Source organism: Vicia villosa, unplaced genomic scaffold (assembly GCF_029867415.1).
Source record: "Vicia villosa cultivar HV-30 ecotype Madison, WI unplaced genomic scaffold, Vvil1.0 ctg.000345F_1_1, whole genome shotgun sequence".
NCBI classification, from domain to species: Eukaryota; Viridiplantae; Streptophyta; class Magnoliopsida; order Fabales; family Fabaceae; genus Vicia; species Vicia villosa.
The window spans coordinates 866,371-879,175 of NW_026705154.1; the positions used below are offsets into that span (position 1 = coordinate 866,371).

General features: G+C 29.3%; 1 protein-coding gene and 1 non-coding gene across 2 annotated transcripts; one reads left to right on the forward strand and one right to left on the reverse strand.

The window, feature by feature from the left end:
* The first annotated feature begins 3,293 nt into the window (after positions 1-3,293).
* Positions 3,294-9,603, forward strand: LOC131627027 (uncharacterized). The gene is made up of 2 exons (XM_058897862.1): positions 3,294-3,326; positions 8,576-9,603. The coding sequence occupies exons 1-2, from the start codon at positions 3,294-3,296 to the stop codon at positions 9,572-9,574; spliced, it is 1,032 nt and encodes a 343-aa protein (XP_058753845.1). The 3' UTR covers positions 9,575-9,603.
* TRNAR-UCG (transfer RNA arginine (anticodon UCG)) lies at positions 4,716-4,789 on the reverse strand. Its single transcript has one exon. It is a non-coding gene; the product is annotated as a tRNA-Arg (tRNA).
* Positions 9,604-12,805: the final 3,202 nt, after the last annotated feature.

The window sequence follows — 12,805 nt, forward strand, 5'->3', positions numbered from 1 at the left end:
ATATCACCTTCCAAATAGGACTTGTGAATTTTCTCGTATTTACACTATTTAAACCATTTTTCACACCGTATCTTCTTAAACCCATGAAAACTCTTTATTATTTTTCTTCAATTTTTGAATGACGAAATAAACGTCATTATATAACTTATAGCTCGAATAAAGAGGGCAAATTTTGGGGTGCAACAGTATGCTACCGATATTTGGTGTGAAAGAGGTCGTCTCTTGTTGATTAAAGATTGCAAGAAAATGAAGAAGTTACTCTTAGATTTTCATTTCTTTTTCATTATGTGTTTAAGAATGCTTAGCTTATCATCCAATATTGATGTATGTACTAAGCTCATCATGAGCTAAACCCTTTTATGTCGAGCAATTTGAAGTCAATTGGATATACTAATGTTTGTTGAACTGTGCAAGAACATAGAATAAGATTATGATTCAAAGTAAGTCAATTGGATATACTAATGTTTGTTGAACTGTGTTAAATGATGTGTTATTAGTGCTTTATTTTATCATGTGTTATACTATCACAAAATCGGCTTCTTTGAATGATCAACTTAAAAAAGATACAATCTTGTTATTGTGAGAGATTCAACAACAAGTGGATTTCATGATAAAAGTGATTGAAAATAGTAGGATAGAAATATTCACTAGATTAGCTACTTTATAGATAAAAAGCTACAATCATAGAGCATATTCAGAATAAACCATGTTGGAAAAAAATTGGTTTGTACCATATCCCTTAGGTTTTGATTATAACAAAGTATTAAAAGAACAATTGGATATACTAATGTTTGTTGAACTGTGCAAGAACATAGAATAAGATTATGATTCAAAGTAAGTTCTAATACTGCATTAAACATTCAAAGAGAAGCCTTAAGATGCAAATTCTGAAGATCAGCCTCTAAAGATCAGCCTCTGAAGTGATCAACTTTTGAAAATCAGAGTCAGAAGAAAGATAATATCTGAAGGATCAGGACCTGAAGACTCAGACTCTGAAGAAGTCAACTTCTAAAGACTAAATCAACCTCCGAAGACTCAGAGTATGAAGGATCAGAAGCAAAGATTCATCTTCTGGAGAATCAAAACTTAAAGCCAAACAAACCTTAAGGCAGAGCCGTCAAAATGGGCCGGCACACCGAGCCCAAAAAAAATTAGGGCTTAAGCCTTATTTTTTGAGCCCATTTTTCCGGGCCTTTTTTAACTCGGACCGTAAAAACCCTAAAAAAATATGGGCTAGCCTATATGGGTTATGGGTAGCCCATAACCCAAAAAAACTTTAAAAACTTTAATATAATTAGCCCATAATAAAATTTCAACAATGAGAAAAAAAAACCCAATTAGGCCAAAACTCTCTCTAATCTCTTGTATAATTTATAAGGCCCACTGTCCACTTCACACACTAACGCAATTAGTAGTTAAAATTTACACTCAGACTTGAAAATGAATTAAGAAAAAAATACATAGCTTATTGTTGTTTATTACATTACAACTTATATGGATTTCTCTTCTACTGGCCAACGGCTGCGTTTGACATTCGACTTAGCTACTTTACAACTTATGTGGGTTTCTCTGAAGCAAACATTCTATATGGAGTCATTTACACTAGATTCGTACCTAGCACTAGATCTATCATAAACTCTAGTTCACCTTTTGGCTGCAAATCACTATTGTCTTCAGGAAACACTTCTAAAAATTCGCAAGTGGCATGTAACTCACCAATTACTACTTTGCCCTCACACATTCTTTCACAAATTCATCTACTTGCTTAGTAGATACAAGCAGATCTTTCTCCTCCACAAGCTCTGGAAATGACATTATTTTGTCGAAATAGTTAATATGGACATGGTTGAACTCCAACCAGTTCATACAAAGGATAATATCAAGTTAATCCAACTTTATCGCTCTAGCGGTAAGTCGCAAATATCCTCACGAAAAACAACACGAAACTCACACACAAAAGGCATATCAATAGCCACAACATCGCTCTTCATTTGCATCACTCATTAGATAATGTACGTAAATTTGCATTCATTCATGAAATAACTTGAGACATTGGATCAGAAATCCTCTAGCGAATTAGGTTTTCATTGGTTTGAGGTTTCTTCTTTAGATAAGCTTGTTTCAGCTGGTTCTTCTGTGTGCATTGAACTATGGAACTAGGGTTTTGGTTTATGGTTATCATGGATTCTTTCTCATCATCATACAAGGATATTCCTTATCAAAGGCTCCAAGGAGCATGAATTAAGGTTTCACTCCTTTATGCTTGATTTTGGCAAAGACACTTCAACTGAGGTTGACTTGAATTAAGGTTTGGATTTACAACTATCATGAGTCTCCTTTCTGCCACATTTTGGGTTTGATCTTCCCTCCATTACTTGCATTACAAGTCATCCTATGGACACCTCTTCAAGGGCTCCAAGGAGCATCTTTTTGACCAAGTCATGTTGACTTCTTCCACTTAAGTTTCCAAAGACATTACAAATGGAGGGGAAATACAAGTGCTCATTACTTTGAAAAGAAGTCTATTACAAAGTCAAGGTCAAAGCTACATATCCAAAAGTCAATTACATTGCCAAAATTCAAGAATACATCACATTGAAAATTATACAAAAAAAAAGACAAGTTTGACCTACAGCTCACTTTTGGTCAACTATTGACTTATTGGTCAAACAGTCAACACATCACCCTAGACCTATTCATATTCCAATCTTCAAGTCTCCTTCATCTTTATGTCCATCCATCACCATATGATTCAAGCATACACCATGAGCTTCCATGTACTTTGGCATGCCAAATTCCATAGACCCAATTTGCCAAACCTGCATAACCCACAAAACCAACACCAATGATCAGTTTCAACATGACCTGCCATATACCATCAAACCTGCTACCCCAGTCCCAGCAGTCCAACCACCAAAACTTGCTGCAAACCTGCATACAAGAAACCACCCATGTTTATTCCAGGTACATGCTTAAAATTCCTGCATGTTCATTCTAACAAAAGTTGACTACAGTACATTTCCAAAGACATTAGGCACACTCTACTGTTTAAATTCAGTCATGCATATTCAATTAAAAAATGAGGCTCAATGCAACAAGAACATTCGAAAACAATCCTAAGAAGAGCCAATACACACCTACTGCAAGTCAGCATCATCAAATTCTGGGAAAAATCATAATGTAGTACATACATACACTACACATTCAAAACATGTTCATGTCAGATGGTCTGTACCTAAAGTCAGATACTAATTCATCATTCAAGCATATATCCTATAGACAAGCAGGTAAAAATGAACTATGCAGAATGTACACAGCAGGATCAAGTTAATACATTATGCATCCGTATCAGAAAAACACCATATGGCAGCCCTGTTCAGCTGAGATAAACAAGATGTAACAGCAACTTTTCAGCTCAATTTCATCAATCATACAAGCATGCCGTATGAAAACCAAATCAAGCCCCAATCCGAGTTCAAACCTAACAGTACAGCAACTAACCAAAACAGAAAAAATAAACTACCAGAACTCAGCATATCATTCAATTCAAGTCACACGAGTATACCATAGTTGACTGCACACTTATTAGAATCACAAACAGTTTCTTGTCATGACAGAAAAACGGAACAAAACCAATTCAACATACTAACTGAGTGTTAACAATCAATCCTAATACTAACCACCATAGTTTAACAAGTTCTAATCAGCTCCAGCAGCTATATCTTTTTCATTCAATCAAGATTCCAAGTTTCCAAGTCAGAAATCTACTAACTGAATTCACACTAACTAAATTCTCAACATGTTTTAACACTTCACTAAAATGACATTCAACTCACCATAAATAACCAAACCGTGCCAACTCTTAACATCCTAACAATTTCTCAAACTGACTTCGACCATAACAAAAAAAAACTAATTTCTATTGAAACCTAATGACTTCAAATTAACAGTTCCTCGCCAATTCAACAACCTAACTAATTCTCTAACTTCACTTCTAACAACTCTAACCATAACATAACAGAAAAAATAACCTGCACCAGTTAACTCCAAACGAGAATTAGCATGAACATGTATTCACACTGACAGCCACAATAGCAAGCTCGAGCCATAATTGCAGAAATCAACAACTAATTGTCAGCTACTCAACTAACAGTAACAGAAATCAGAAAAACAAGTAACAAAACTAACTGACGTTTTTTTTAACTAATTGAAACTCTTTTTCATTCAGATTCAAGAAACTTCACATTAACTGAAATTAATAGAATTCGTAACATTTAACTAATAACTAACTTTAACATTCATTTAACAGAAAATACAGCTCACCATTCCTTTCATAACAAACTCTCATCTCTCGGACAACCATAAACAAGCTTAGTATAACATATTAATTCTGTGCAATAGTTAGTGTCGGTTTCTGCATGTACATTAAAGAATATAACATAAAAAACAGCATAACATTATAACATTCAATTGTACTAGCCTCTCCTATCCCCTTCTTTGAGAGGTTCTCTGTTATAAATTTGTACAACCATGTTATGAAATATATGTTATTCACTCAAAATTATAGGGAACAAAACCTAAATGAATGAAAAGTTTAAGGACCAAAATGTACCATAAACAAAAATAAAAAAAATGGTAGTGACAAAAAAGAAACATGAAAAGAAAGCAATTCTTCCCTGAAAGCTTTGAAGCATTACGAATTGGAAAAAAAGGAGCGACCACAGTGGGAGTCGAACCCACGACCTTTTGATCCGAAGTCAAACGCGCTAATCCACTGCGCTATGCGGTCGATTGTTGATTCGTTTACTTATTTTGGATTCTGGTAGCCAAGGGTTAATGGCAAGTGAAAAATGTTTAAAGAGGGAGAAGCGACAGGATTATAATTATATGTTATTAATGAATAACCTATATAAGTATATAATGATCACATTCCTTAATATAACTATAATTATAGTTATCTTAATTCTTAAGTAATATAACTATATAATGATCACATTTCTTAATATAACTATATATTATTAGTTTATTATTATTATTATTATTATTATTATTATTATTATTATTATTATTATTATTATTATTATTATTATTATTATTATATTTATATTAATAATTTTGATTAATACGAAGTTATATTAATATATTAATTTTTATTTTTTGAATACTTAATATAACTTTATTGACGGTTTAAATTAATAAATTAATTGGTTTTTTATACAATTATAATATTTGTATATAAATTAATAATAAAAAACATCATCGATAAAAATATGTTATGTTAAAAATCTATAATAATACTAATAATAAATAGTTTTGAAAATTAAAAAAAATATAAAATTATCATGATAATATTATTTTAGCCCAAAATATATTGATAACTAATATTATCTTTAGTAAAAATATAGAATTTTAATATATTAAAAATTCATATAAATAATTTATTAAAATATTTATATTACACATAAATAAGAGAGTGGTCGAGTATATTTTTTATTCAATAAAAAACAAAACAAAACAAAGTAATATGTTATATCAAAATTTTTTATAATAATAATAATAATAATAATAATAATAATAATAATTATAATATTATTATTATGGATAAAAATGTTATCTTAATATTATACATATTATAATTAAGTTACAAAATGCTGCTTTCCAATACAACTTAAAGTGATTTTTATTTTAAAAATAAGCTTATAAATATAAAATTAATGAAATAGTTAAATAAGTTTAAGTTCTCAATATAAAAAATAAAATAAAATAGAAAGAAAGGAAGGAAGTGTTTTAAAAAACATCTTATTTTGAAAAACTAATTATATTTCATATTAAAAAGGAAATAAATTATATTATTTAAATAAAATAAAATCGAGGGCATATCATATGAGAATGTGTTTTTTATATGAGAATGTAAGAATGAATTTGAACCATTAAATTTTAAAATAAATGGTGGAGATTATGTGTGAATTTTTTTTCTCTCTCCTCCATTATTAAAATAATTGATGTATGAGAGAAAAAAAAGATTCACACATAATCTCCACCATTTATTTTAAAATCCAATGGTTCAGATTCATTCTCATATTCTCATATAAAAAAAACATTCTCATATAATATGCCCTCAACAAAATCATAAATAAATAAATAAATATTGACTTTTAAATTAAAAATAAGAAAGTGATAAAATTTAATGTCAAAATAAACTTTGACTCATTGTGTCAACTGATCTTATCACTTTGTGTCAAAACTATAACAAACCCGTGCATACGCACGAGTTCTGATTTGGTACACGCATTTATTTACATAATATATTTGTTTTAAATCAAAATCAATCTGAATCAAATTTTTTAGATCATAAATACCATTTTTTGTATATAAAAATATTTAAATCAATAATATATTTTTCCCGCATACAAATGTTATTTTTGTATATGTATCATTTAGAAAAATATTTGGATCAACAGTAAATTTTCGTATATAAAAATATTTAAAGTAATAGTAGACTTTTTCCCGAATACCATTTTTAAATCAAAATTTTTTGGACCACAAATACCATTTTTATATATAAAAATATTTAGATCATTAATAGATTTTTCTCATATACAAATATTATTTATGTTTAGGTATCGTTTACAAAAATATCTGAATCGGTTGTAAATTTTTGTATATAAAAATATTTATATCAATAATAGTTTTTTTCCCGTATACTTTTTTTGAATAAACTTTTTTTAGATCATAAATACCATTTTTTATATATAAAAATATTTAGATCATTAATAGATTTTTTCCATATACAAATATTATTTATATTTAGGTATCATTTACATAAAAATATTTATTTTTTTGAATACAAAAAGGGCCTAAGCCCAAAGAGAGGAACACTACAACACAGCCACACGAGGGACAACTACTCTCAGCATATCAATATACATAAAGATGTTTAGATCAATAATAATTTTTTTTCTTGTTCTTGTACACCTTTTTTGAATAAATTTTTTTTAGATCATAAATACCATTTTTCTTATATAAATATATTTAGATCAATAATAGATTTTTTTACTGTATACAAATATTATTTTTGTTTAGGTATCAATTACAAAAGTATCTGAATTAATAGAATTTGATACTAATAAAATTTGTCTATAAATAATAGTAGTATGTTACAATTGAATAAGTAATACACTTTTTTCCATAGATATATATATTTCTCCTATTTACATTGATAACATATATTTGTGAAATGACATCAATAACAAATAATTTTTCTAATATTTAGTTGTGCAAGCATTATTTTAATTGTATAAACTTTATTAATTATATATATATATATATTAATATAATAATATTTTGAATGATATAAATTAAAGTTAATGATAAGTGATACACATTTTTGTATTTTATCCAATAACACACATTTTCAACTATATTTTTATATTCATTTTAATTGAAATAATTTTTTTTAAACTAAAATTATTATTATTTTGTTAAAAAATATTGTTTCTTAAAATAAAATTATTTCAAATTATATTTATTCGTTATTAATTTTCAATTACTAAAGTTAATTTTTAAAAATTAAATATTATTTTAAATATAAATTAATAATTATGTAAAATGATCATAATAATTTTTTTATTAAAAAGTAATTTATTAAAATATTTTGTTAATAATTGATTAGAAATAATAATAATAAAGTAATAAAAAATGAAAAGTGAAAAAGTGAAAATGTGAAAAGTGGAAAGTAAAAAGTGAAAAGTGAAAAGTGAGTTGGAAAATAAAAAGTGAGATGTAAAAAATAACAAAAGACATTATTTTTCCCCAAATTATTAATTTATACTAAGATAACAAAAGAGGTATTTTTGTGATTTCCAGAACAACAAATTTTCTTATATTATAGATAAACTTTACTCCTTAAGTAAAGTTTTGTTAAAGGATAATGCAGACAGATGTTAAGAGCTAAATGTGGAAAAAAATTCTTAAAAATTCTTATTTTATTTAAAAGTTGATAATTAATGTATTTATTATGTTGTCCAATACAAATTTTCTATCTTTAGATTTCTTAACATGTATCTTTGAGCATACAAGGGCACATGTTAACTTTATCCTTTGTTAAACAAATTGTTTGTCATAATACTTTTATATAAAATTATAAGTAATAGCTATGCATTGAATATTTAAGTTTTTTTAAACATGTAAATAAATATTATATGTCATAATTGGATCGGATAATTACTAGTACTTTATTTTATTTTATTTATAAATTATATAAAATAATAATGAATTGATTTGGTATTAAAATCTGATTTAATGTCAAATCCTTTTGGGAGAGAATACCTCTTCCTCATTTAATTCTTCCTAAAATCATAACTTTTCCTCTTCCATGATTCATGGTTTTTTTTTATATAAACGTTTCAAAGTTTATAACCCTTTTAGCTTGTATATTTGTTTTTCAACATTGGGTAAATGTTCTCGTTATATAATACTATATTCTTTCATGTTCTTCCATTTGTTTAAAGGTTCTATTTAGGGTTTTTTTGTTTGATTTCAATTTTATTATTACTTGATTTTCAGATGAATAAAGAGTGATTCTATGAAGATGAAAAGATCAAGCTCAGTGTCTAGTGATGAAGACAACTCTAAGTTGAAGATCAATAAAATTTCCGTTGAAGATTTAAAGCACAAGTGCAATATTTGTGGCAAAGCATATAACAACGGAAAAGCTTTGGGTGGTCACCGAAGATCTCACTTTCTTAAGAAGAAAGCTAATCATCATTCACAAAAGGTGAAAACTCCTCTCTCAATTCAAGTTAGTAACAATAGAGCTAATCGTTTCAATGATAATGATAAGTGTGATGAAGAAGAAATTGATGAGAAAAAGAAACTAAGTTGTTATATTTGCAAGAAGGAATTTTCGACAAACAATGCTTTGTATGGTCATATGAGATCTCACCCCGATAGGGTTGTTAAAGGAGTTAGTCCTCCTTCTTCCAACAATTCTAATTCGTCTATTCGACAAAACAAAGAAGATGAAGATGATCAAGGCGATGATAATTGTTCCTTGCCTAGATGGCAAAAGAGAGATAAGAGAGGCCGAAAATGTATTGGTAGTGCTGAGGCTGCTGACAATCTTTTGTATCTTCGATCCGATAAATATCAGTCTATTTCATGGACCGATCATAAAAGAGATTTTCACATATCTAGTGATGAGTCAAAAACTCGTAATTTCTCTGATCTTCTTCATAAAGAAGATATTCATATGTCTAGCAATGAGTCAAAAACTCCTGAATTATCCGTTGCTCATCATAAGGGAGAATTTCATAAGGGTGAGTCATCTTCAAATGAGATTCAGAAGAAAAAGCTTGGGATGAAAAAGATTAAAATCTTTATAGGATCTTCATCGAAGATTCGAAACAAAAATAATAAGAATGATGATGAGGGCGATGATGAGAAGATAAAGAGAGACAAAAGCCTGTCTCAGTCTCATGTTAAAGAGGAAGAAATGAACCATAATGATGAACAAAAGATATTGGATTTTGATTTGAATGAGCCTTATGTTATGGAGGATCAAGAAAATTGTTAAGATGAATAATGCAGTCTATGTTTTCTTTTGCTTTTCCTGCATTTATTTTTATTTGAAATAAAATATTTGTTTATTTCTTTTTTAGGTATTTAACTTATTCACTTTTTATTGTATTCACCTTTTAAAGCCTTTAATTTATTAGTTTCATATGATATTTGACACTGTATTTTGGGACGTTGTTCTTAAGTTTTTGAAGATTATGAATGGTAACTAATAAAATTATGAAATTATATGTTGTTTACGATCTCAACGGTAAATTATATTCTTTTTAGATCCGATGATTCACATAAATTATTACTTGTATTTGAGTATTTTTTCTTGTATTGTTTTGTTGTATCATTGTATCTTACTCAATTATAATTTGACATTTTTCAAAAATAAAATAGAAAATTAAACTTTAAAATTTTATTTACATCCCAATCATCTCTTATATATGTCTTGTCTAAGATTTGTAGATTAATGCTAAGAGCTCGACATTAGTATACAATTATACGATATAAAGTTATATAAAATAAGAGCTCATTATTAAAATATTAAACATATGAAGTGTACTTTGTTAGATTTTTATTTTTATTGGAATTTGTACATTCCGGTCTTTTATATAAAGCATTTTTCCTTTTTTTCGACAACGTGTTTAAGAGATTGTGTACATGTCAGTTTATTAGACTTGGTTCTGATCTAGAGTCGATATTATGTCCCCATCTAAAGCGTGAGATCAGGAGGTCGATTCAAGGAGTTCGCCTGTAGAAATATGTGCAGGGAAATTTATACGGTTTAGAAAGAAGAACACCCCCCTGTGAAAATAATCTCACAAGAGGACACCCCCGCCACGAAGGGGTCTAAGTATTGAATATGCCATGAGCCTGACCGAACATATCACACATCAAATACGAAAAGTGTAGGGTTCACGAGGGGTGTTGAGTCCAATTCATCTAGGAAAAAGTATGTGTGGCAAGTGATGCATATTGTTAGTGCCCCGCCCATTAAGAAAGTAATTTGTGCACTAAAAGTCAGTTTTTCCAGCAGATATGTGGAGGGGATCATATCCTACGAGAATGATCTGATGGCAATCAACCTTTATATTTATGATTGGAATGTCAAAAGGATCTTGTTAGATCCTGGAAACTTCGTTGTTATCCTTTATTGGGAAGTCTTCGAGGGTTTGAAAATAGACCCCAAGCTCTTCCACCCTTTTAAAGGCTCACTGGTCGATTTTTTTAGGAGAATAAGTGAAAGTGAAGAGATACGTCACCATTTTCACTACCTTTGAAATGGGGTGGGGGACGTTAAGTCCGTAAAGCTGAGATATATGACGGTGAACACCATTTCCCCGTATAATATCATTATTGAGCGACATGCTTTCAATGCTATGGAGGTCGTATTATCAACTCTTTACCTAACTATGAAATACACTTTAAGTAACTTGCGAGTTAAGATAGTCAAGGGTGATCGAGAATCGATGGTAATGTGCTACCGAGAAAATTTAAAGCCAAGAAATAAGAGCAAGGCAAAGTTAGCCTTTCCATCTAGCTCCCACAAGGTCAACCACATGGATTTAGACCTATAAGAGGACCATAAGAATGGGATATTAACACCTATGAAGAGTTAAAGACCGTGCTAATAGGTCCCAAAGGCCCCCAATTCACCCAGATAGGCACTACAATAATAGAGGTAAAGAAGACGAACATTGTGTAGCTACTAAAGAGAAATTTGGACTTGTTTGCATGGGCATTAGTCGATACACTCATAATAGATCCAAATGCAATGTGTCACCATCTAGCGAATGAACCTAAGTTTAATCTTGTCATTTAGAGGAAGCGCAAGGTGGGGAAGGTTAAAAGATCATCCATTTCGGAAGTGGTAAGAAGGTTGAAGGAATTTGGGTTCATACGAAAGATTAAATACCTAAATGTTCTAGCTAACGATGTGATAGTGAAAAAGGAATCCAAAATATGGCAAGTGTGGGAGGATATGATTGATCTTAACAAAGCATGCCCCAAAAACCCTATCCATTATCGAGCATTGAAAAATTAATTTACTGAACCTCTAGGTTCCGCGTATTAAGTTTTATGGATTCCTAATTGTTAGACAAGTGACCCAAACAGAAGATGGTGTGTGTGTATTGGGGGGGGGGGTGAATTGTGTGGCGTTGAAAAAGGATGTCTAATTAAAAATCTCTTATAAAAGAAAGGAGAAAACTTACATACAATTCTTTAGGCGTGGTTTATGCTATTTGCCAATGAAAATATGACAAATGTATTTTAATATCATTTAAAAAGTGAAAATAGGAGAAAATTACATATGTGTTAGAGAAAATTATACACTTGGCATATTTTTATTAGAAAATAGTACAAACCATACTTAAGGAATTGTATCTAAGTATTCTCCTAAAAGAAATTATTAAAAATACTTTTGGAAACGGTAAGCAACAAAATAAATTAGATGAGTAAAATCAGAGTTAAAATAAGATTTGAAAATAACAAAAATAAATATATGACAAAAAGTATTAAGAGATAAGGGAAAATAAAACTACACTAGGGATTTATAGAGGTCAACCTAACCACTTTGAATACTCCTCTCCCCAAGAATTTCTTCTTGAGAGTTTCCACTAAGTTGTGAGCTTTTTATATGTTTTTCCACAAATCTCATTACAAACAAACTGAAGTTTTACTATGACTATCCTATAAACCAAACATTAGTTTCAATAATTGCTACCCTCCAAAATAAATACGAGATTTTGTACAAGTCCAATTCCGAATCAGATGAGAGATTTTACACTAGGCGCAAATTACAAACCAAATGGATATTTTAACGGATAATATCTTGAACCAAACGAGAGCTTTTATAATAGGCTAAACAAACATAAGATTTTGACGGAAATCCTCACAAACAAAAAAAAAACTTTTTACCTTGGTTTTGCTTATAGCCAAACAAAAGATCTCACAAAAGATATTACAAAGTTGCCTCTACACAAGAACCAAATACCCTATAAGTAAATTTCATTCTAAAGTCACTAAGTAAAAAGTGAAGAAGAAATAAAGAGAGATAAGAGAGTGAGAAGTGAGAAAGAGTATTCAAAATACGTTTTATAGTGTAAATGAAATAAGAAACGACCTCTTTATTTATAAGATGAATCGTGACTCACAGTAAAAAAAATTCATGGGTTTTTTAATGCTCATAATTGATATGTTATTTAAATATGGAAGATTTTTAAATGGCGCTACATATAAT